General features: G+C 50.4%; 1 protein-coding gene across 2 annotated transcripts in view; it reads left to right on the top strand.

The window, feature by feature from the left end:
- The window catches only part of LOC101870367 (protein CEPU-1), a 130,770-nt gene that overhangs the window by 100,627 nt on the left and 5,726 nt on the right, over window positions 1–24,417 (top strand). For both annotated transcript variants that reach the window (XM_034069522.1, XM_034069523.1), the window contains exons 3-5: window positions 1,902–2,027; window positions 22,827–22,961; window positions 23,561–23,681. In XM_034069522.1, coding sequence (XP_033925413.1) covers window positions 1,902–2,027; window positions 22,827–22,961; window positions 23,561–23,681 — 382 coding nt within the window. The remainder of the gene's footprint in view (window positions 1–1,901; window positions 2,028–22,826; window positions 22,962–23,560; window positions 23,682–24,417) is intronic.

Below are 24,417 nucleotides of genomic sequence, written 5' to 3' on the forward strand. Positions count from 1 at the left end.
GGTGCAGCACCAGAGTCACGGTGCAAAGGCTGCCTTGATTTCCTTTTTGAAGTCACGGTGAGCTCTGCAAAACAAGCTGAAATGGGATGATGTGGCTTCAGTAGTTAAAAACATCAGAAAGGTTCCTCTGTGATTTAGCGAGCATCACATTGATGATGATGGATATTGCTCTAGTTCTGTCGGTACGTTCAGCTGGAAGCTATTTCTTCTTCCCAGGCGATGGCAGACAATTCACTGTGCCTTCACTTGTCTCTTTCCACCTCTGAAATGGCATCAGTAATACCTTCTAGGTCTACTTTTGATGTCCAGACTAAGACTGGGCTTTTTTAAGTGCACGTGGCTTTCCTGACCAGCAATCCCAGCCTTGCAGGGCAATCATTACACCATTGTAATTAACTGCATCTCCTCAGTGGACTACCTGGCTCTTGACAGAGCATCTCCCAGCTCTATACAGGTGCGTGGTCCCAGGAGACGTGGGCAGTCCCTTTCCACTGGGCTTAATGACACTGATGCATATTAATATGTCTTTGGGTGTCATCTTTGTGCCCTCCACTGTCCTGCCCCAGAGCTCCTGCTGTTCTGGGAGCATCTGATCCGTAGTGCATGATTAGTAGATTAACCATTGTGCCCACAGCAGCAAAAAAATGAACTCCCAGAAGCCCTTCAAAACAGAGAATAATTCATTACCCACCTTGATTTCCACTTAAAATGTACTTTAACTACACTTCCAACTACAAACCCTAAATCACCCTCATGTTCACAAAAAATCCATCATTTTTTATTTTATTGCACAGCACTGGCATGACATAATCCCTTCCAGAGTGTCTTGGAGTGCTTTACGGATCAATAAATTACTTACCTGCACAGCAGAGGCAATGCATGCAAGGCCATTGCAGTCATTCCAGCTTGGCACAGCCCCGGGAAGGATGTGGCAAACAGAGATACACAGGGAAAAGCGTGCTCAGGATCCAAGTCAGGAATAAGGGTGTTGCAATGGTCTGGGCTGCAGCTTCAAGCAGGTCAATGGCTTGGCTCGACCAGGGAGGGTGGAAGGAGCAGGATGCTTTGGAAGTGATTTGTGAGTCTCCTGCACAGCAGCATAAAGGGATGCTGATGCTGCTCATCTCCGGAGAAAGGCCTGGAAAATAATAATCCAAGGAAAGTGATGGTCTTTATTATGTTGTGCAGGTGCAGGCTGCTAACAACAGCTGTAGAAACCCCATCCCTCCCTTGGCAGCCATATCCCTGCTTGCTCCTCATCCCTTCCCCTTCTCATCACCCTCCATCCTATGTATGCGTCCTCAATTTGGGTCTGGTTCCCTTGCATCTAACCCACTCCTGCGTGTCCTTGGTGGTTCGGGATGGCTTTCATCCCAGTTAAATTTCCCTTCCTTTGCATAGTGCTGGACATGAGAGGCTCCTCGGTAGAACTTGTCTTCATAGCCAGCAATTCTTGGTGCTTTTTGGGTTGCAAGAGAGCCTGCAGAAAGAGCTGCAAGCCACAGGCATGTTTTGGGTGCTCTTGATGGAGTTTGGAAGAGATTGATGGTGTTTCCTCAGTAGGATGCAGCTCTGCTGCAAAGGGTTGAGAGGACAGGATGAGTCCTGGAAGCAGGGCATGGGAGCAGTACCATCTCACACACAGAGAAGTGCTAAGGAGGAGCTGTCTTGAGCATCCCTATGATGACTGAATCCCTTCTGGCTACAGCTTCTTCCTACTTCAGCCTTTGTCTTCTCTGTCCCCCTTTCCCTGTGGGATCCCATCAGGTCAAATGAGACTGATGGGCAGAGCTTGTCAAGGTGGAGGGAGGTAGGAAACTCAACATGCTTTAGCCACATTTTGGGATTGGATTTGGAGCAGAACCAGTTGCATTTTCATTTCCCTCTTTTTGTCATTGCAGTGTCTCCGAAGATCACCGAGATCTCTTCTGACATCTCCATCAATGAGGGCGGTAATGTCAGCCTCACCTGCATAGCCACGGGCAGGCCAGATCCAACAATCACCTGGAGACACATCTCACCCAAAGGTAAGAGCCAAACCTTACCACAAATACTCTGTAAAAGGCACAAAGTTGGTTGCAAGCAGCTGGGGAGGTGTCGTTGGTTGCTTCATGTAGCAAAGAAAGGATGATATGCGCCAAAGAGATGGGATTTAATGCAGCATCTGATGACTCTGGTGGAGAAACATCCATCTTGGTGGTGAAGTTGATGGTATTGCTCATGTGGAGCACTGCCTGTAGGTACCAGGTTGATGTTATTTTGTTTAGGGATTGAATGTGCTCGCCTGGCCCTATGTATTGGGGGTATTCTCGCCTGTTGCTTTAAAGGAAGGCTGTAACTAGTGCAAATGAGCAGGAAAAGCCAGGAAGCATTAATTGGTGGCCTTGTGAATTGGTATGCAAAGCCTGAGCAGAGCTGTGTGGGTGTGCCAGCAGGGAAGCCAATCCCCATGTGTGCCCATATTATTGCCAACCGGGTTCCCAGATGCTTTTTGGTGTTTGCTTTGTGTTTTGCTGCCTTCTTCTTGCCGGGAGCAACAGAAACCGAGCGGGTGATGCCTGGTTTGTGCTGCTCCGGTCCCATTGAGTTCAACCTCAGGCAGTTTCCCTTGAGGTTTTACCAGTGTCTGCCTCAAGCTCTGCTCGGGGACACCCTGGCTGGGCTGTCGGCAGCCGGAGGAGCCAGCACAGCGGCAGCAGTGATGGATGGGGCCGTGTCTGCTCTCTCTGTTCAGCTGCCTGACGATGGCTGCGGTGCCTTGGTGCAGCTCCATTGATTTCTGCTGTTTGTCTGCTCAGAAGCAAACGGCTGGGCCAGATCCATCACTCTCCATAGCTCAGGCAGGGAGCGAGCTGAGGCAGTGGCAGCTCAGCCCATTCCCTTGACAGCAGCCTCTGTAAAAGCCATATTCCCCCCCTGGTGCACACGTTGGTTGCTTTAGGTGGTTGTGTCCCCGAGACGGTGGCCTTCGGTCAGGGTCTGTGCGTGGATGAAGGATGAAATGCAGGGCGCAGATCCATGTGCTCGTCTCCATGCCTGGGTGTCTATGCACGGCACTGGAGTTGCTGTCAGTGTAGCTGTCACCATCAGGTGGCATTTATGGTTGCGGCAGTCCGTGTGTTCCTACCTTGAAGCCTTTTCTTCTCTGTCCTCTTCCCCTTGTCTACGCTGTCAATGTGTTTTTGTCTCACTCAACCTCCTCATTGCTTGTTTTTCACACACATCTTGTTTCCCTCACATCCCTGCTCTCCTTCCCGTATCCCCTCCTGCTCCCCAAGGACCCTCCTCTCTCATTCCCATGCTGTTTCTTGCCTTTTCCCCCACACTATCCATCCTCTCCTAACCAGGCTCCAGCTTCCAATGCCTCTGTCTTTTGTGAGGGCTATTTTCCATGTTTGCTGCCATCCAGCAGGTTTCTTCCCCCAGGGATTCTTTACCTGCGCTTGAACCAGATGTTTCCATTTTACTTAGGACTTAGCTGCTATGGAAACTGAGGATGCACCAGGAGAGGAAGAGTGAGCTAATCAGAAATTACCTGTGGAGCTGTGTAATTTGCAGCAGCAGCTCTTACCTGATTTTGGCCATGATTAGGCATTCTGCTTTTAAAACTCAAAGGGAACAAATGATCACAGAGATTTACTGGAGCCTGGCCTCATGCTGATGGAGGGTGCTGAGCCCAGAGGTGGCCCAAGACAACTCTGGTGGCTGCAGATCTCCATAGGCAGCTCCTGTTTGTCTCTCCAGCTCTGCCAAGCTGCCACCAAGGACCTTTACTTCTCCTTTTTGCATTCAGCTCACATAGCAGGGATGAGGATTGGAAGTTTGGGGACCGAAATGAGAGCCAGGGCAGGTGCACAGAGGTGCTGTAGCAGATGCTGAGATGATAACCCATTCCCGAGTGGGATATAGTCTAATGTGGAGAACTGGGAACAAGCAGGGACCCATAGTTCGTTACTGGATTTCAGGTCTGCTCATCCCAGGGGAAGCCTGGAGCGAGTCGCCTCCCGTTCCCCCTCGCCGCCTTTCCCCATCCCGCTTGGAGTGGTGGAGAAAAGGGATGAGGAGGATTGGTTAAGGGAATGCTGGTGCATAACTGAAGGGTTCTCATAGCCGATGGGTAACAGCTCTCACCGGTGTCACTGGGGAGAGGCTCTGATAGCACTGTCTGTACCAAGCACGAACAGAGCGGGAGCTGAAGGAGCCGGTCCCTGTGCTTAAGCTGGTGAGTGCTCCTCTGTGCAAGGCTGTTCAAGGGCTTTATTATTTCCTTGCCAGCTCTGTGTAGCTCTTGGTGGGAAATGAAGGCAATGTAAGAGTGTTTGCTCCCCATGGAGTGTGTGGTCGGGTCCTTCAGCAGATTTACACCAAGAGCAACCCTGTTCCCTGGTGACTGAGCCCACTCAAGACCCTTTTGTAGTCACTCACCTTGACCACTTGCTTGTTTTCTCTCCTGTGCATTGCTTGGATCTGGTGTAATATGAGTTTGGGCTGGTAACTTGCGTCTGCAGTAGCTGGCGTATGATGGGAACTGTTAAATCTGGGTTTGAGACTGGTTTTGGTTGGAAGATTCCCCACAGCCAGGAGGAGGAGAGAGTTTTTGTTGGATAACTCAAGCTGAGTGAACCTGAACAAGAGCTTTCTGCAAGTGAATCACATCAGTGCTGGCCCTGTTGGTGCCTCCATCCCTGCTCAGAAGCTGTGCCCATCCTCATCCTCCTGCCATGAGCAAAAGCAGGATGCTTGCTCTAGAGAAGGGGTTTCTGACCTTGTGGCCAGTCTAACCAAGATGCATGGCATCTTCCATCCCTTGCATCATTCCTCTCTGTCCTTGCTTTTTTCTTCTCCCAGTAATACAGCTGAATGGGTTGACATGGGTAAAAATGAGGATATGGTGTAGTCACAGCTGCTTCTACACCAGTGGAAGAGGTTTAACTGCCCTGGGTTCGGATGCTCCAGCTGGCAATGTGACTGCCACCAGAGCTGCCAGGCACCGGGGCTTCAAAACACAGTCACCAAAACCATGATAGAAAGCCAAGTTCTGGCATGCCATGGAGCAGATCCATCCCTTCTTGGCAGCCCTGCAGTGCCAGGACCATTGTGATGGCAACCAAGAGAGGCATCCTCATCAGGGTGAAGGGAAGGGAGCAGGACAAAGAGGGAGAGAAGGATGTAGCTATATATAACATCCAGCAAGAAGGCAGCAGCATCTTCCCAGAGGAGGTGTAGGTTGTGCTGAGGACTTGGAAGCTGGGGTCTGAAAGGCAGTGTTGTGTGTGCCCACACACATTTGGCTTTGCACTCACAGGTGCCAAGCATCTCTTCGCTTCCAAGGCTGTTTTAGGGTCCGCAGCCTCACGATGCCAATGTCATCTGTAAACTGCAGAGAGGTCTTCTAGTCAATAGTCTGGTTTTGGTCACTCAGGTGTTTCCATAGCTACTGGACTTTGTATTTATTTTGGGGGCAATTCTGATGTTGTCATGGCAATTGCTGTGTTATCAGGCTGGTTTTCATCTCTCATAATAACAAGGGCTCAAATGTGGCTATCCTGCCATGATGGAGCCAGGGTCCTGAGCAAAGGGTGTAAGATCAGGTGTGTGCATGGCTCATCTGTCTGGCCAGCATCAGTCTGCCATATGCAGACATTCCCAAGCCAGAGCCTGCAATCAAGTCGTCATCCTTAACAACCCCTGATGGACTTCTCTGCCATGGTTTTTGTCTAATTGCTTTTTGATTATTGCTGTAGGATGATGGATTCTGGTGTAAGGCTTAAGACAGCGGCTGCCAGGGTAGGAAAACATTATGGTTTGGCTGCACGGTGTATTTACTCATAAAAGGTCTGATGGAAAGGTTTTTAGAGCAAGAATCCCTCATTAATGTCAGGATTAGGCTGGGTGCTGGAAGCTACCTCCCATGTGGAGTCTGAGCTGTGATTTGCTGAATAGGCACTGCCTCTGCAAGGCAGAGGGACAAGACAAGGGAGGTGCTTGGAGGATCCTGACGTTGCCACATCCCGGATATCCTCCCTGATCATTCCATTTAACCCCTGTGGCCCTCCATGTCCTCCCTGCAAGAGGTACAATAGCAGTCCCTTGTCTTGCAAGCCCGATGGGAGGATAAATAGATTCAAGACATGAAGCTCTCAGACGCAGCAGTAATCACAGCTCGTATATGCACTTAAGATAGATGAGGCCTGGTGGCCTGATGTGGCAGAGGTCTCATGAGATCATCTGTCTATACATGAGCAGCAAAGCAGCACAGGGACTCTGGGAACAGGCTGGTATATTTGGATATATTGATTCTCTCTGGCTTAAAACACGGAGACAAGCAACTGCAGTAAAGAATCCAGCTTGGAACTGTTGCTTGTCTATGGGAAGGGGACATGTCCTCCCTTCCCAGAGGCTGGGCCATGAAGCACATTGCTTGCTGTCCTCATCTTTCCAGGATTCTCTCTGGAGAGGAGGCAAAGGATATTAGACATTAGATCTAGAGCCCAGTTGGGAGGCACAGAGGGAAAGGGATGTACTTTGGTGGGAAAACCCTGCCTCAAGTCTCACCTTATTAGCTTAAGGCCAGAAATCTGTGTTCTCTGCTGGTCCATTTAACAGGGAAATAGCTCTTGGAGAGAGCAGATGGTTTGTGTAAGGCTGTTTCTGCTTCATCCTGGGGTTTGTGTTTCTGCACTCTCTCTTATCTCCTTTTGAGACAGTGTGCGAGCCAACACAAGTTGTGTCTCAAGGAAGGGATGCGAGTGCTCCTACAGCAGCCATACAATGGGTCACAGACCTGCAGTATTGGCTTAGGTTGGCTTGGCCACCACAGGGGATGTGATGTCCCTCCTGCGTCTCAGAGTAACTGAGTATCTCACTGAGGCTCAGACAACTCCTTTGGTGCAAGAGAACCTTGTCCTCCTTCCAAGAGGCAGTTGCAGGCCTGGACTGGAGCTATATTAACTGAAGCATTTCAACCAGCTCCAATCCTGTCGGCAGCTCAACCATCCCCTTGTTTACTGTTGAAATAATTACTGCTTTGCCATAATATTAGCTCTGAGCCGTGACTCCATTACCATTATCGCCGGAATATTACCCATTTATTATCTCCCAGCAACCCTGGAAGATGAACACTAGGCTTCAGAGACCAATTGTTTTACAACAGACAGGATCTTGGTGTGCATTGTTTAATGAGGTAAACTACATTATAGCCAGCATTAATTTGGCTGCGGTGCACTCCACTAAATCATTGTTAACCTGGAAATCTGCCACCGGATTTGATACGCGCTTCCATCAGCACATGCCCGATGGATCGGCCGGGAATAGGGTCACCAATGGCCTGGCTGTGTTTGCATCGCAAACAAACAGGTTGCAGTGCTCTTGGAGAAGCAGGGCTTTGAGGTGGAGACTAGTTTTGTGTGTAGTGATGGAGAAGCTGCAGCTGGTATCACCAGGGGTTGCTTGCAAAGCATATAGACAAGTGCCAAAACAGGACCCTGCTTGGAGCAGGGTGAATATTAGCCCCTTGAGTGCCACCAGCATCCCCATCAGCTCCCATAGGAGCAGGATGATGCCCTGCAGCAGTCGGTGGAATGGCACCATGGGTTTGGCTTTCCCCAAGGAATGACTGGAACATGTTTTGTGTGCTGGGTGCTAAGAGCTTGGCTGTGGGATGCTCTTGTTAGCATTTTCCTTCCACTGATGCGCCCTGGTGCCTTCTGCTTTCTCGAAGCACTGGGAGATTATGTACTTGTACGTGTATATATATACATAAAAGTAATAGTTTTGATTCCCTGCATGGTGGAAATCAGCTCTCTGAGCTGATTTGTTTGCAGATTTGGCATTGCTGCCTCTAAAATATGCATCTCGGTACAAAAATAACAAGCCCCCTACCAGCTACAAATGAGGCAATGTCTTTCCCTTAAGAAAAGGGGGGGAAAAAGACTCTCTTGGCTTCAGCATATTCCCTAAACATAGCTTTGCAATGTCACACATTCCCTCCTTGCCTGAGGCAGAGCGTGCTCCACTCCTTATCACAGCCTGGGGATTCGGGTGGGATGCTTGCTTTTGTGGAGCAGCCGGTCACTGTACAACAGGGTTAGGATTGGAGTTAGGGTCACTGGGGAGGGGGGGGGGGGGGTGAGGGGTAAAAGCTGCCTGCACCCTCAGGTTTTATCCTTTGGCTTATCCCATCAGTCACTGGCTACATGTTCTGGGAAGGTGAGACCCACTGTGGTGTATTGCAAAGGGCCCTTGTGCCACTGCCATGCTAAATGCAAGGAAGGTGGTACCCGTATAAAACCATGGAAGTGTTTAAAGCCAGGTTGGGTGGGTCTAGTGGAAGGTGAATTTAAGGTTTATTACAACCCAAACCAGATTATGATTGATTTTCTTGCACCTAAGTCCACCCATTTGCACAAGAATCTTGTGAGCCCTTGTGCACGAAGCAGTGGTGGGACCAGCTTAAGGAAGCAGGGAAGTTTCTATTCATTCCCATTTCCCGGAATAACACCCTCGCCACCCTCAATCCTCACATCCCATGCTCTAGTTCTTTGCAGAGACAGTGTTTTTCACACCACTAGCAGCATTTCCCAAGCCAGCATCCCTTCTCCATCCCCAGCAGCACCTTGCCTTGGATGTTAGTTATTCCTTTGGTGTGGTGGGATGAGGTGAACAAAACCCAACGAGCCTCTCTTCTATCAGCACTGAACACAGCTCCCTTTTTCCCTGGTAAACGTGTGGCTTTGTGCTGGCGTCTCACTCCCTGCTTGGGACTTGCCTTTCATTTGGCTGGCGTGAGGAAGAGCACGGGAGTGTCTGAGATTCCAGAGATCTCCACACAAATTAAAACCTTTTATCAGCTCCTAATAGCTCTGCAAACTAATTATATTTGGGCCAAACTTCCCCAGCGACTCCCCTGAGGTATTATTATAAAAACCTGAGCTGTGAAAACGCGTCCCCATTCTGTCAACACCAGGTCGCTTCTGCTATAGAAAACTCTGCTCCGGCTCCTTTTAGCTCCCTGTGATGTGCTTTGCATAAGCTGCTGCAGTGGGGTTTGGGGAGGAAAGAGCCTGACTCGGTCGTCTGTCACTCCTCCATGGCCATCGGTGTGGCCTCGGGGCTGTGGGTGCGCAACAGTGGTACCTCCATCCCTGGAGAGATGGATGCTGTGATGAGGAGTGGGAAGGATGCTCGGAGAGGTGGTTGCAATGCTCAAACCAACATGCAGGTGAAGGGAGTGAGCAGTGCAGGGGGGAGCTCTGCATGTGGATGGTTTTCCCAATGCCAGTGCCTTGCTGGGGGGTTTCTAGTGTTGTTGGAGCTGATTCCCCTCCAAATCTGTGCCTTTTTCCTGGCATCGCCATTTACTCCCTTCCCTCCTTTGTAAAGTCTCCTCTGCTCGCTGAGCTTGCACAGGGCAGGACACCAAGGCCAAAGGCATCCCTGCCTTCTGATGCACCATCCATTGGTGGATATAGCACAAGGAGATGCTTTGAGCCAAACTCCTGCCCTTGCAAAGGTTGTCCATGTGGGAAGGAGGCTTCTGCTCCCTGCCACCCTTCTTCTGCTGTCCTTGCACTCTGTGCAGATTGCCAGCTAATGGGGTGGAGCTAGAGAGAGCACTCTCTATTAATGGAGCAGAATATAAACAGAATAAAGCCTTCATTTCCCGGGCTGTGATTTCATTATTAATGTACTTTACAGTTCACAGGTTGTTCATTTGCTTCCATGTTTTCTCAGCTGGTGTAATCTGCAGCGCGGAGTGAGAAGAGTCATAAAATGTCCATTTCCAGTTGAATGTGTGTCCAATTCGCCATGAAATGTTGTTCTCTGTCGTGAATATTAAGTGCCCGAGGAGGCAGGATTAAGCAGGGCAGTTTGACAGACCCTCTCCGTGTCCTTTGGGCCTGGGAGAGATGTGGGTGCAGAGAAGGAATGGGGACAAGGTGAAGTGTAGGGACTGAGGGAAGGTGGAGAGAGGGAAAGAAGGAGGAGAGAAAGAAACCATAGAGGGAAGGAAAGTTGAAGAGTGGTTGTAAGAAGGGATGCAGCGGGCAAAGGATGCTCTGATGGAGCAGAGCTGTGCTCTACCTCCTCTTTTCCCTGTCCCATATCCTTGCTGCTTGGCAGGGAAGATGTTACAGCAGCATCTGCTGTGCTTGATCAGTTGTTGGTGTCTGTGCTCGGTCAGTGCTGTGAGCTTTGGGGTTGTGCCCTTCCTCGAGCCTCAACATGGGTAGAAAGAGAATTTCCTTGTCCCTGGTGAGGCTGAGGAGCGCTGCTGTGCTTGTAAGGGCAAGGAGCTGAAACGTGCTCACGATGTGGAGCTGCTCCCTGCCCTGTGCAGAGCTAAAGAACAGCAGTGAATCGCTCTGGAGTTGCAGGCACCGTTGCACATGCAGAAGAAGGGCTTGACACATGAATCTGGGGGGGGAGGACCATGGTTATGTGGAAGTAGGAGAAGTAGGAAGATTTGGTGTGTATTTTGAGTATTCTTTCATGGTTTGTAGCAAATTCAGTGGTCTCTCTGGGGCAGGGTAGCAGGATTCTGGGTAGCCATGGGCACGGAGCTGCAGCACCACTGGCAGGGGCACATCTGGAGGAGCAGCTGGAGGCAGGCAGGGATGCGCGCCCTGGGTACCACTCCATGCACCCATCTTTACCATAGCGGTACACAGGACAGCATCACTAGAGAAAAGGGGACAAAAAGCCAAATCCCAATGGATTGCCTAGGCCGTGGGGATAATTCGGGTGCTGCCCAGAGCCAAGGGCACTGTTGCCTTCCAATTCTTTGCTGAAATGACTTCAGCCACAGCATTCCTCACTGCAAGGGGAAAAAAATGCCTCTTCCTTTCCCATTTTCTCTCGGTCAAGTCAAGATAATGATAGTCTTTTTGTGATCCCCTGAACTTTCCCATCTGCTTGGTAAAACAATGGCAATTCTTTTTCCTCCTGCTCTCTCTGTCTTCCTCTGTTGTAGTTTTATTCTCCTACAGTATAATTTAAAGCCAGAGCAATGCCGTAGCCCGGGGTTTTTTCCCCTTCCTGTGAAACACTGCTGTTACTTAATATGGATTTTTCCTTGCAAAGCAATGCCTCTCACTGATGCTCCTCAGAAATGGAGACATCAGTGCCATAAACCACGAGGGACAGAGCAAGGCCATTGGGCTGGAAAATAGCGTGGCTGCAAAAATAAAGAGGGGCTAAAGATGATGGAGAGGCAAGAGCGAGTCTCACCCTGCTGTGAGGCAGAGGGAAAAGGGGGTGAAGAGGGACCAGGGGGTCCCATGGGGAAGAGGAGGGGAGGAAAAGATTCCCTATTTGCAGAAAGATGTGGCAGTGGCAGCCACCTGTAGGGATACACAGGGAGAAGGGAAAGTTTCCCATCTCCCCATGGCTTCTTGGCAGCGCTGGGGATGGATTTAGCTGGTACTTGATGCCTCTTTTTTTCCCTCTAATGCCATTATGCCACTTGCTTCCCATCCGCGGGATATTTTCTTAATGCGGCTGAAATGCAGCTTAACTGAGGTTACAGCCATGTAACGCTTGGGATTGCAATTGCTTCTTAAGAGCTTGTCCTACAGAGAAAGCCTTTGGGTTTAAATTTGCAGCCAGAGGGTCCCTACGGTCCTGGCCACCAGCAGTTGTTTTTCTGATAAATCCAGAGGAAAACGGGATGCCTGGAGTTTGGCAGGGGATGGAATGTTCTGTCTTGCATCTAGGGATGTGTGGTTGATAGAGGATGTGTGGAGCTCATAGCTGGGGAGACATTGTTTAAGGTGCTTTGTAGCCTCCTGCATGCAGAAGGCAGGAGTACCAAAAGAGTCTGCAGTGTGAGTAGCAGGTCAAAGGAGGTGATCCTGCCCCTCTGCTCTGGTGAGACCCCACTTGCAGCACTGGCTGCAGTTCTGGTGTCCCCAACATCAGAAGGACATGGAGCTGTTGGAGCAAGGCCAGAGGAGGCCACGAGGATGCCCAGAGCTGGAGCAGCTCCTGTATGGAGCCAGGCTGAGAACATTGGGGCTGTTCAGCCTGGAGAAGAGAAGCTGCATGGGGACCTCAGCTTCCAGTGTCTGAAGTAGGCTACAAGGATGCTGAAGAGGGGCTCTGCATCAGGGACTGTAGTGATAGGACAAGGGGTGATGGGTTCAGACTGAAACAGGGGAAGTTCAGGTTGGATCTAAGGCAGAAGCTCTTTGCTGTGAGGGTGCTGAGGCACTGGCACAGGGTGCCCAGAGCAGCTGTGGCTGCCCCATCCCTGGCAGTGCTCAAGGCCAGGTTGGATGGAGCTTGGAGCAGCTGCTCCAGTGGAAGGTGTGTCTGTCCATGGTGGGGGCTTGGAACTGGATGAGCTTTAAGGTCCCTTCCATCCCAACCCAGTCTGGAATTCTCTGCTTTCTTGATGTTCTCCTGAGCCACTTTTCTCCTTGCCAAGCCTTGTGCAGCGCAGCTTCTCCGAGAGACAGCGAGGAAGCTGCCAGCAGCGGGATGGGCTCCAGGAAAACCAAGTTGCAACAGGATTTAATCGAGGAGCAGCGCTCCTGCAAACAGGATGCTCCTGTTTGTCTGAGCGATTTTCTCCGGCAGCATCTGTCACTCTCCAGCATCTTGGTATCATTGCAGCAAATTACTTAAACACTACCCACTGTACCCCATCTGTCAGGCAGCCCCTCCACACAGATGGGGCCCTACCTTGCCTCCTCTCCAAAGGAACTCACCGGCAAAGGCTGAGCGCCAAACAACAGGAGAAATTAAATCAAAAGCACAGCTTTGGCACCCAGGGGGAAAATGCACATCAGCTTTGACTTATTGCATGCCTCACGCTTACAAGAGAGAAGCAGCGGCTTTTGTCACTGCAAGGGGCCATGAAAAATGAATTAGGGCCGCTGCTGGGAGAGGGCACGCAGGAGAATCTTTCATTCCGGCAACGTTGTCCTTTCTCACCTTGCAAGTGGCAACGGGGAAGAAAGCACAAGGAGGAATTAAAAAGGAAGGGGTGAAAGGAGAAAGGAATCCTTGTTGGGTGGCTTGTTAGGGTCTGGCTTTAGGCTTCGGTGTCCCGAGAGCACCTTTGATGCTCCAGTGGGAGCACAGAGATGCTGGGAGGTGCTGTCTCATCAGGAAGTCTCTGGAGAGAGCTTGGCTTGATGCTTGGCGTTTATGTACCCTTGGCATGGGTTCCTGCAAGGAGGCAGAGATGCTGCATGGAATTAGTCTGTTTAGCCTGGAGAAGAGAAGGCTCAGGGGGGACCTTATCGCTCCCTACAAGTGCCTGACAGGAGGATGGAGCCAGGAGGGGCTGGGCTCTGCTCCCAAGGAACAAGGGATGGGACAAGAGGAAACGGCCTCAAGCTGCACCAGGGCAGGTTTAGATGGAGCTGAGGAACAATTTCTTCCCCAAAGGGTGCATTGGAACAGGCTGCACAGGGCAGGGCTGCAGGCACCATCCCTGCAAGTGGTCACACACCCTCAGTGCCATGGGTTAGTGTTGGCCTTGGCAGTGATGGGGTTGGACTTGATGATCTTAAAGGTCTTTTCCAAGCTGGTTGGTCCTATGGTTCTATGAAGCAGATCAGAGCATCCATCCTCGTGCTACCATGAGGGTCACCACCTCTGAGCACAGGGACCTCGAGGTGCTCCATGCTTGTGGTAATAAATAGATAGCATTAAGAAAAGCAGCCCTCTGTGAGCCCTACATCCATCTTTGCACCCAATTGAACACACACATAGGTGCTTTGTGAGCTGCAGGCGTTGCTAATGTGCCCTGACGGGGTGGGATGTGCCATCTGGACCTTTTCCTATTGCTCAGCATCCTTACCAGCACCCCAGGAGGAGGCAAGGACTGGGAGAGGCTGAGTATGGCTGCTTCCAGTGAGTCCTGAGCCTGACTCTCCTTTGCACTGAAATAAAAGGGCTCATTTTTGATTCGACTCATTTCCTCCTGAATTAGAGCCTCGTTCAAGGGTGGCTGGTCTCCGAGTTGTTTTGTTTTGTTTCTTTAAATATTAATTTCCATAATCCTTTTATTTCCCAAGGAACTACTTCTTGCAAACAAAGGGTTTAATGCTCCTCTTTCATTCCCGGTAACAAATAAGTTGTCTGAGGCATGCAACATCCCAGCAGCAACCAGAGTATCTTTAAGGCCAACTTGTGGTGCACAGGGGATGGAGGGGAAAGCATTCCCAATGGATCACGGGTACCACAGCAGCATCCCCCTGGAGACTGGAGGGCAGCAAGCCTGGGAAGCCTCTGTGCAACCCAGGATTCCTGTGTTTTGCATGGAGGCATCTCTGAGCTGCCTTTTTGAGATGGAAGATTTGAGAGCCAAAGGCTGGGAAGCACAATAGAAGATAGACTGCTTGTACCTCATTGTCTGGAGAATAGATGGGCTGCAGGCTCCTGGAGAATAGGAGCTGCCACTCAGGTGGTTATAATAGAACAGGCGGCTGGTAGATTTCAATAAAAGAAATGAGTATAAATATTGTTAGGGGGAGAATAGAGGCAAAGTGAAAAAGATCTTGTTTGACGAGTCACAGTGGGAAACTTTCAAGGACTTTTAAGCTCAAAACTCTTTACAATGGTGCTATAATGGGCAGCTCAATCGGCTGCACCGTTAGAGTTGAGGAGAGCCGACAGGGCAGGCATCCCTGGCATGGATTTGCATTGGAGGTCTGGCCCTGGGTATGGAGCAGGGTGGTCGTGCTAGGGAAGCCCATGGTGTTTCAGCTCCCTGTGCTTCAGTTTGGCTGGCTATAGGTGATTATAGGTTATAGGCTGTGAATACAGGCGATGTGGAGGTTTTGCACCAGTTGTGTGTCCCACTGACTGCTTAGATGAGCTAACTGAATAGTTGAATGTTGGAGTTGCTGTAGGAGATGTGAGCCCCAAGTGTGGTCTCAGCAGTGGGTCCTGTGCTGAGATCCAGTGCAGTGCTCAGATCCAGCTCTGAATAGTGCAAGAAGTTGAAGAAATGAGCAAAGAGCAGAGGGTTGGCAGCAATGATGGCTCCTGTGGTGGTTCCTGGTTGGTGCTTTGCATTCAGAAGGTGTCTGTTGCAATCACAGGCAGCCAGAGATGGGGTTTTCAGCTATAGTCATCTCTGCTTATGGCAGCCCCAAATCACACCTCTCAAGGTGAAACCATCAGCTCCCTGTTATACTCAAGCTGAAAGGAGAAGCCACAGCCCTTCATAGCCATGCATGAGGACAGCACAACCACGGCAGGTGGGGACACTGATACCACTGCAGGAGAAGGACTTTATGACTTTATCCCTGAGCCTTCATCTGCCTGAGGTGCATCAGGAACCCTTGATGCAGTGGTCAGCATCAGGCATCCCTCTCCCTCTTAGCCTGTGCATACAAGGGCACAGAGCAGCATTGACTGGGAGAGTTCTGCCAAACCAATGTAATGAAGGATATGAGTAAGGAGAATGTGATATTTCCTCTCTCTTTGGTGGCACTGGGCACAATTAGGGATGGTGACCACCCCTGGGGTGTGAGGATGAGGAGGGAGCAGCAGAGGAAGGTACTGCAAAGCTCTGAACACTGTGCGAAAGTCAGCAGCAAGAGCATAATCCCCTGGGTCTTTACACAACCATGGAAACATGCTCATTAACATGGAAAAACATGTAAGAGGAGAGACTTCTTTCCTTGTAATCAGGAAACCTCAAAAAGAGAGAGACTTGGCCCTGTGTAAGCACAATGCAGCCTCTGATATGCTTGTTTGTGGGGTTGCAGTCCTTCTGAAGGCTTGTGAATAATGAAGAAGTAGAGGTTCATACCCCATATCTGCTGTATGCTGGTCGTGGTGTGATTCTAAAGGCATCACTCCTTTAAAAGGGGCCTAGAAGAAGGATGGGAAAGACTTTGTAGGAGGGCCTGTTGTGATAGGATGAAGAGTGATGGGTTTAAAGTAAGACGGAGATTGAGGCTGGGTGTAAGGAAGAAATCCTTTACAATGAGGGTGGTAAAACACTGGCACAGGCTGCCCAAAGACATTCAAAGCCAGGCTGGATGTGGTTTTTAGCAACCTAATCTAATTGGAGATGTCCCTGCTCATGGCAGGTTGGACTAGATGACCTTGAAGGTCTCATCCAACCCCAACTATTCTATGGTTCTATGCTTGGAAGGGGGGTTGCAGACTGGAGCCGGTGGTAGAGGGATGGAACATTCCCAAGAGGAGGAGAGGAGCATCCGTGCCTGCATGGGTCGATAGGGTAATCTTCAAAAAATCATTTCTTTAATGATTGCTCTGGATGGTTTCCAGCAGGTTAATTCTCCCCAGCCTCTCTCAGCTGGAGCAGGCTGGCATCGGGGACTTGAAAGAGGGGATGCACGGAGGGGATGTTGCCCTGGCTGCTCTCATTTGCTTCAGCAAACACGGATTTGGGAAGGGAATTCTAGAAACGCCTGAACTTTGTTCCTTAGTTGTTAATTGAGCAGTTGGGAGCAGGCAATGCAGGGAAGTGATTGTGCTGCTGTGGTGGGCACTGATGAGGCTGCATCTCTAATCCTGTGCTCGGTTCTGGGCCCCTCACTACAAAAGGGACATTGAGGTGCTGGAGCAGGGCCAGAGAAAGGCAATGGAGCCCAAGTGTGATGGGAACAGCTGAGGGACCTGGGGGGGTCAGTCTGGAGAAGAGAAGGCTCAGGGGGGACCCTATTGCTCCCTACAGCTGCCTGACAGAAGGATGGAGCCAGAAAGGGGCTGGTCGCTGCTCCCAATGGATAGAACAAGAGGAAACAGCCTCAAGCTGCACCAGGGCAGGTTTAGATGGAGATGAGGAACAATTCCTTCCCCAAAGGATGCTCAGGCATTGGAACAGGCTGCCCAGAGCAGTGGTGGACACTTCCACCCTTGGAAGTGTTCACACACCATGTAGCCAAGGCCCTCAGTGCCACAGGTTAGTGGTTAAAGTGGAATAAAGGTTGCTGATCTTAAAGGTCTTGCCTAACCTGGTTGATTCTATGTGCCCACATACTGGGGGCTGTGTTGCCCCTGCTTTGAGCACTCAGCTTCAGGGTGATTCCATTCCTTTCCCTACCTCCTTCCCTGCACACAGAGCTCTGCGCTGCCCGTGTGATGCTCCTAAATCACCCACCCTACATCATCCCACGTGCTGTGGCACAGAGGAGAGGTGAAGCAGGTCTTGGGCACCAGCAATTCCCTCTTAGCACCTTTCTGTGGTTTACTTAGTTACTCTAAACTGGCCTGGAACAGCCATCACTATGGGAGTGACATAGGAAATATACAGCCCTTGGGTTTAGCACGTCACTCGGAGCCGGGAGTCTGCACAATGTTAATTTTTATTGCCAGAAGTAGCCATAAATTGATAGCTGAGAATGGCTGTAGGGTCTGTAATTAACTAGTTACTATTTCACCTCCAAAAGGAACAATGTTTCACGCTCTTCCTTTTACTTATCTGGAATCAGCCCGCTGTCAACATCCACTGCAGCCCGTATAAAGATTTATAGACCTTAGAGGTAAATATTGACTAATGGGCAGCTTGGCTTAATGTTCACCTTGAAGGACAATAAATTGTGCTATTGATTGAAGCCAGATGTCAATATCTGCATTGTTGTAAACATTTTAATAAAATTATCTCCATAAAATATTCTCCTTATCCAGCCCATCCTGGGCAGGAAGGATCGGTGCCTGGAGGATGCAGCAGCGCAGTGCAGGAGGTATGGTGCTGCCTAAGGATCAGCCTTAGGACTTTGGGCATCAAAACCATTGCAGGGTGATTTGCTGAGGGTTTGGAGCTCTAGTGGTGGAAATAGCACAGCCCTGCTGGGGATCTGGTGCAATGAGTTTAGCCTGGAGAAGAGAAGGCTCCAGTGCCTAAAGGGGCTACAAGAAACCTGGAGAGGGGCTTTGGACAAGGGATGTAGGGACAGGAGAATGGGAATGGCTTGAACCTGCTAGAGGGGAGACTGAGATGAGCTCTTAGGCAGAAGCTGTTCCCTGTGAGGGTGCTGAGGCGCTGGCACAGGGTGCCCAGAGAAGCTGTGGCTGCCCCATCCCTGGCAGTGCTCAAGGCCAGGTTGGACACAGGGGCTTGGAGCAGCTGCTCCAGTGGAAGGGGTCCCTGCCTATGGAACTGGATGAGCTTTAAGGTCCCTTCCAACCCAAACCAGGCTGGGATTCTGTGAATAGCTGTGGGCACATGGCAGCATGGAAGGTATGCTGTGGCTGCTGAGTGCTGATACACCACAAGACTCAGAGCAGGAACGGGACTGCTCCATGAGAGTTGTGGTCCTCAGAAGATACCATGGTGTATAGAAGCAATGATGTGCTGCTCGGACACTGTGACAGCGAGTAGGACCTCTCTGCCTTGTTTATTAATGACATTATGGGCAGCATTCCGCCAGGGAATGCCATAAGTGCTGTGTCCTAGAGCTCTGAACATGCTGCACCAGCAAGCTGGGGGACAGTGGCACATCATTAATTTGGGAGCATGTGTTCACTTTCTGGTGAGTTATTATCTTGTCAGAGGCTCAATGGAAGCAAATGGGTAGGAGGAGGCAGAAGGGAGACGAGTCAGGCTGGGAAAACCCGGAGGAGCAAAGGGTAAAGGCAAGAAGGGAGGAACACGGATGCAGGAGGCATCTGTGTGGGACCCCAAGTCCTAAATGTGTGTGATGGTTTATGCCAGGATCCCGCTCGCCATCCAGGTGGATTCAGGCTCTGGTTTTCCATCTCTCCAGCTTGCACAGAGTTAGTTCATCATCCTCAGCTGCTGAGCAAGGATTACGCTTGTGCCTAGTCCATTTCTGGCCTGTATTATATTATTAGTATTAATAATAATAATGATGGGTGCTGGCTGTGCTGGTTTTCTAGCTCCTGAGGAGATGAGAGCACTCTCCCATTAATTCCTGCAATATTTCAGCTCCTAATTGTGCTCAAGCAAAGACAGCCTCGAACAGTTCCCACCATCAATTCCAGCTCTGGGGCAGCTCCTGGAGCTGCAGCCCCCTGCGCCAGAGCATCCCTGAGCATCCCTGAGCTCTGGGTGCTTTTGGAGGTACGGATGGAGGGAGCTGGGTTCTCACTGCATTGCTTTAGCTCTGGTTTCAGGTGGGTGGTGGGATGACTGCAGTGCAATCCCAAAGGGATACCTGTGAGGTGCTGGAGAAACAATCCCCATCCAAAGCCCACCTAGGGCTTGCCTTGCTCCTAAAGCCAGGGAACTGAGCTTCACCCAAAGCAGAGCCCATGTTTATCAGCCCTGTGTTTATCCCAGGCTGTGTTTGCTGAGCCCTGGTCCTGCTCCCTGGGTCCCATCTATTTGGGTTTCTATTTCTGGCAGTCACTAATGAATGAGATTTGTCCAGCTGTCAGGAAGACTTCCCATTATAAACAGGCAAGAAAGCAGAGGCCAGGGAGTCGAGCTGTTGGGCAATTACTCTCGGGCCATGCCTTTGCCCCTTGGCTGCTGGAGCAATAAGACAGTGAAGCGACTTTATGGACCCAGTTTTCCTGCAAATCCCCTGATGCAGAAAGGGATGGAGGGACACAGCAAGTGGCCTCTTCCCCTGGTGTCCTCAGGGCAGGAATCACTAATGTCACCTTATTCCTTGAGATGCTGTAGCCGGCACTAAAGAAGCAGGATGTGACCAGCGCCTCATGCAGGAAGGTCTTCCTCATGCTATCATCGTTGTTATCTGAGTAATACCAGATTGTGCAGGTGTCAGCCCTGGCTCAGAGCATCCCATTTTGGTCCAGGGTGGGCTCTGCACACTAAGGTCCATGGGCTGCAGCTGAAAACCCAAGGTGCCAGACTCCAAGCCCTGAACTCTGTGCTCTGCTGATTGCTGTGTGCGTATCTCAGACTTCAGTACAGGCACAGAGGAAACCTTCATCTCCCAATTTTCGGAGCTTTTGCAGGTGGAAAGCTGACCCTTGCAGTTACTTTAATGAAGTCTTTTGCCAGGGAATGAAACACACTCGAGCTGCTTTGCTCCCACATCAAACTGGGCCCGTGAACTACAGCTTGGCTATAGAGAGACCTAATTCTTGCTGCGTGTGAGCTGGCTCCGGAACACTCAGGGAAGAGCCTTTGGGTAGTTGGGAAGCTGAGTGGTATCTGAGAGTTTGGAAGCCGAGTGTTATCTGAGCCTTTGCACAAACCTGCCTCACATTTGCTCATCGGAGCATCTGAAGGCCACCGGCTGTGGCGTTATTTTATCAGCAGGCAGCGCTGTGCTACAGAGAAGCTGATTCTGGGTCAGCTATAAAAGGGATGACTTCTCCCTCCCCTCTCTCCTTTTGCTGCAGCAAAGTGCTGCCAGCCCGATGGATTTAACGCTGGGATTTGCGTGTCTGCAACTAATTTGGGGGTAAAACCTTCATGTGCTGCCCTTTAGTTGTGCTGAACGATGAGCTCAGCAGCTTTGCCCATCGATGGGGATTTCAACGTGGGTTGGTGATGAGGGTGAACATCATAACTCATCATATGGGGTGTGCAGGAAAAGCTGCTTCACCCCTTCCCGAAGCTCATGGGGTCAGTCTGGAATGGTGGGATCCATGTGTGTGTGCACAGGGACCATAGTTCAGTGGGTGTGCGATGTCCCAGGGTTCTCATGAGGTTTGGTGCAGGGCAGAGCCAAGCTGTGATTTCCTGACGTTCCATATCTCTGCTATATGTGTTTTAGAGACTGTTACTTGGGTATGCAGCAGTAGAAAAAGTGTATTTAGTTTGGAAACATGATTCCCTGGCTCCAGTTAAAGATGATGTTCAGTCCTACCTTTATGTGTTGAATGAATCTCTACTGCCAGTGCAAGTACCACAAGCAACTTGTGACTGATGAATACTAAGACATATCTTGATGACAGTGACCATATTGCAGATCATGGAATAGGAACTGAACATGGCACAGTGCACACTGCAGATTCCCCTGTCTAGGAGATGCTGTGGCAGAATAGCTCTCAATATTGTTATTTATCAGATGGATGGACAGGCTTCACTTGCTCCTGATATCAGAATCCTTCTATGACAGAGACCTGTAAGGGTGCTGAGGTGCTGGCATAGGGTGCCCAGAGAAGCTATGGCTGCCCCATCCCTCAAGGCCAGACTGGATGGGTCTTGGAGCAACCTGCTCTAGGGAAAGGTGTCCCTGCTTGTGGCAGGGGTTGGAACTGTATGAGCTTTAAGGTCCCTTCCAACCCAAACCATTCCATGAATCTATGATAAGGGCTGAGCATCTTTGCACTAGTTTAAGCGGACAATCCCAGCTGCGATGCTGAACAATCCCAAACCTGGGATTGCAGCAGCAGGATCCCAGTGGGTGCTTGTTGCAGGAGCTCACCCTATTGAGCTGTGCAGGAGTGTAACAGAAATCACACCGGGGCTTTGTGTGTTTCCCAAAGAGCCACATCAGTGGGTGGTGGCGTGTGGCCACACTCCCTATTGATGTACCATGTGAAAGGATGCTATGAAAGCTTCAGCAGCAGGATGCGCCCTGGCAGAAGCATCCCACGTGGGTAATTTGCATGGATTTATCAGGAGCAAGATGCACACGGTTCACTGGTCAAGTGCAGCGAGCTGTGGCCCATCAGGTAGCCGGGTGGAAAGCAAGGGTGAGGGTGGGATCACCAGGATCCACCGGCTGCATCCCACAGGGACCTGTGCTCGGCCTCTGTGCCATTGGCACTCACTGCTGGCAACAGCTGTCCAGAGCTAATTTATTTCCTAATGCTGCAGCAATGTTAATTTATAAATTACACTGGTAATTCCAGCTATTATTAATTTCAGATGGTGTAGGGCAAGCCAAATTAAAATATGACACCAATTGCCACACATATGTACCAAGGACTAGCGTTTAAAATTTATAGGAATATTAAGTGTGACACCGGTCCTGGAGATGCTTTGCACAGTAATTACAGCATCTTGGCCATCAGTGGGAGATCTGATGGGGAGATGGGAACAAAAAGAAGGGAGAAGGGAAAAACTGCCCGTGATGTTTGTTCCTGCTGTGCTTTATTGGGGTGTGGATGTGTCCTAACTGCCAGGTTACTTGGTTGAAATCTGTGCTTGTTGTAACACCGCGATCTCCAGCCAGGAGACTGTTGTGGTCCAGCACCAGAGCGCTATGGTATTCCAGGGATGCTTCAAAGGCTCTTGGAAGGGAGAGGGCTGCATCTGTATGGCTTTGAGCCAAACTGGAGGGAAAGAGGAACAAGCATGGAGCCCCATGGGCACCATAGGAATGAGCCTGCAGTGGTCATGGGATGAAGTGTTTCAGCTGAAGGGAGGTGTTGGCACCACAACTAATGGGAATGAAGTGGGAATTGAAGCTGAAAAATTAGAGAGGGTTGTCCATGTCTTAACACTGTTTGAAGGGTTTGAACACTTCCATCCCTGGAAGTGTTCCTTTACCATGTAGACAAGGCCCATAGTGACATGGGTTAGTGGTGCCCTTGGCAGTGGTAGGGTAAAGGCTGGACTTGATCTTAAAGGTGTTTTCCAACTTGATCTTAAAGGTGTTTTCCAACCTAGGTGACTCTATGATTCTATATGAGCCCAGCAGGATGGTGAGGTAGGATGCACAGTTGCCAGTAAGAGATGATTTCAGGTCATTGTTGCAGGGTGGATGTGGAGATTGGTGCAGGTTTGGTGAGGACCAATTTGCCCACCGTGGGGACATAGTCTCCAGCAAGTGATGCTGTTGGTGAGGCCAAAGCCACCGCAGAGGTCTGTTGCTTGGGAACACCTTTCTGGCAGGGTTTTGTTGGGATGGTGGAACACATACAAGAGTTGGGTGCTCTGTGCAGATACAGACACAGTTTTGCCATGCTTCCCCATCACTCATGGCCCTTTCCCTTTGTCCCTGCAGCCGTGGGCTTCATCAGTGAGGATGAATACCTGGAGATCACGGGCATCACACGTGAGCAGTCCGGGGAGTATGAATGCAGCGCCTCCAATGACGTGGCAGCGCCTGTGGTCCAGCGAGTCAAAGTCACTGTCAACTGTGAGTAGACAGGGATGGGGTTGGATGTGCTACCCCGTGAGGGGATGGGATTTGGGAAGCAGGAGCAGCAAAGGTCTATTTGAACAGGTTGTCGCTTGCCCTTTTCCCCCCTTCTTTTCAAGCTGCTTTTTCCCGTCACCTCCTCCTCAGCTGTCTCCATCAACCTGGGTTTTCCACCCATGGTGAGATGCTGTGCTGATAACCTCTGGGGAGAGGAGAGAAGTGAGCAATAAATAGGGATTTTTTCCATTAGAAAGAATAAGAGAGAGAAGAAAGAAAGAGAGTGAGGAAGCAAGCAGCATATTTCATGCTCTGATAGAGCTGAAGACCCCTTTGTGGCTACCCATTGCTTAGCACAAGGACACGTGGTATCCAAGGGATGGGGGCTCCAGTCCTCAGAGAAACCCTCACTGGTCTGCAATGTGGGGTCCCCCATGAGCCCCAACCCCCTTGGACAGGAGCATCAGGGGCTGGACGTGGGCTTGGAGATTATTTTGGCCCCTTCCTAAGTGCAGAGAAATGAAAGGGAGCTTGAGGAGCAAGAGCAGGGGGGTCAGATGCCCCAAGGTGTTGATCCAGGTTTCCCATCTTCCCCACAGACCCACCGTACATCTCGGGTGCAAAGAGCACTGGGGTGCCAGTGGGGCAGAAGGGCATCCTGATGTGCGAAGCTTCTGCTGTCCCCTCTGCTGACTTCCAGTGGTACAAAGATGACAAAAGGTAAGATCCTGGGGGAACAAACTGGGAGGGCACCTGGTGCGGCACCTTCCTCATTGGGACCACAATAACCAGTTGAATTCCCAGTAACCCTCAGCACGAGCCAGGCTGGGATGCTGGGAGGGTATTTTGCCAGCAGCCTCTTTCAGCTAGACAGGTTTTCCCTCCCTGTGCAAGCAGCACAGGCAGGATCACTGCTGCCCGTGCCTCTGTTTTAAGGTAAATCCCTGCTTAGGTGAAGCATAACATCCGAGAGTGATATTGGCAGCACAAATCCAAGCACTTAGGAGAGGATGAAATCCCTGTCATCTTTTTAAACACTTTAGCCAGAAGGCAGAGTCAGCTTCTTGCTCTTGGAAAGGCAAAAGAAATGAGGTGTTGAGAGACAGGGTTTGCACAGGGATGTGGCTTGGGAGTGAGGAGAACAGGGAAGGATCCTACTCTGGAACAAATGACCCCAGGCAAAGGGTTTTAACCCATTTGACATGGGTTAATGGTGGGATTTGGCAGTGCTGGGGTAAAGGTTGGACTTGATGGTCTTAAAGGTCTTTTCCAACCTGGTTGATTCTATGATTCTACATTTCCATTGCTTCTCCCTGGGAAGCCCGGAGAGGCTGCGGTGTGGCTGAATGCAGCACAAGCCACCCAGGACACTAAAACAAGGCATGTTTTAGCCAAAAAAGATGCTCCAGAAGCTAGAGGAGAGGTTGGAGCTGCCGGTTTTGGGGAGGAAAAGAGC

Source organism: Melopsittacus undulatus, chromosome 15 (genome assembly GCF_012275295.1).
Source record: "Melopsittacus undulatus isolate bMelUnd1 chromosome 15, bMelUnd1.mat.Z, whole genome shotgun sequence".
In the NCBI taxonomy this organism is placed as follows: Eukaryota; Metazoa; Chordata; class Aves; order Psittaciformes; family Psittaculidae; genus Melopsittacus; species Melopsittacus undulatus.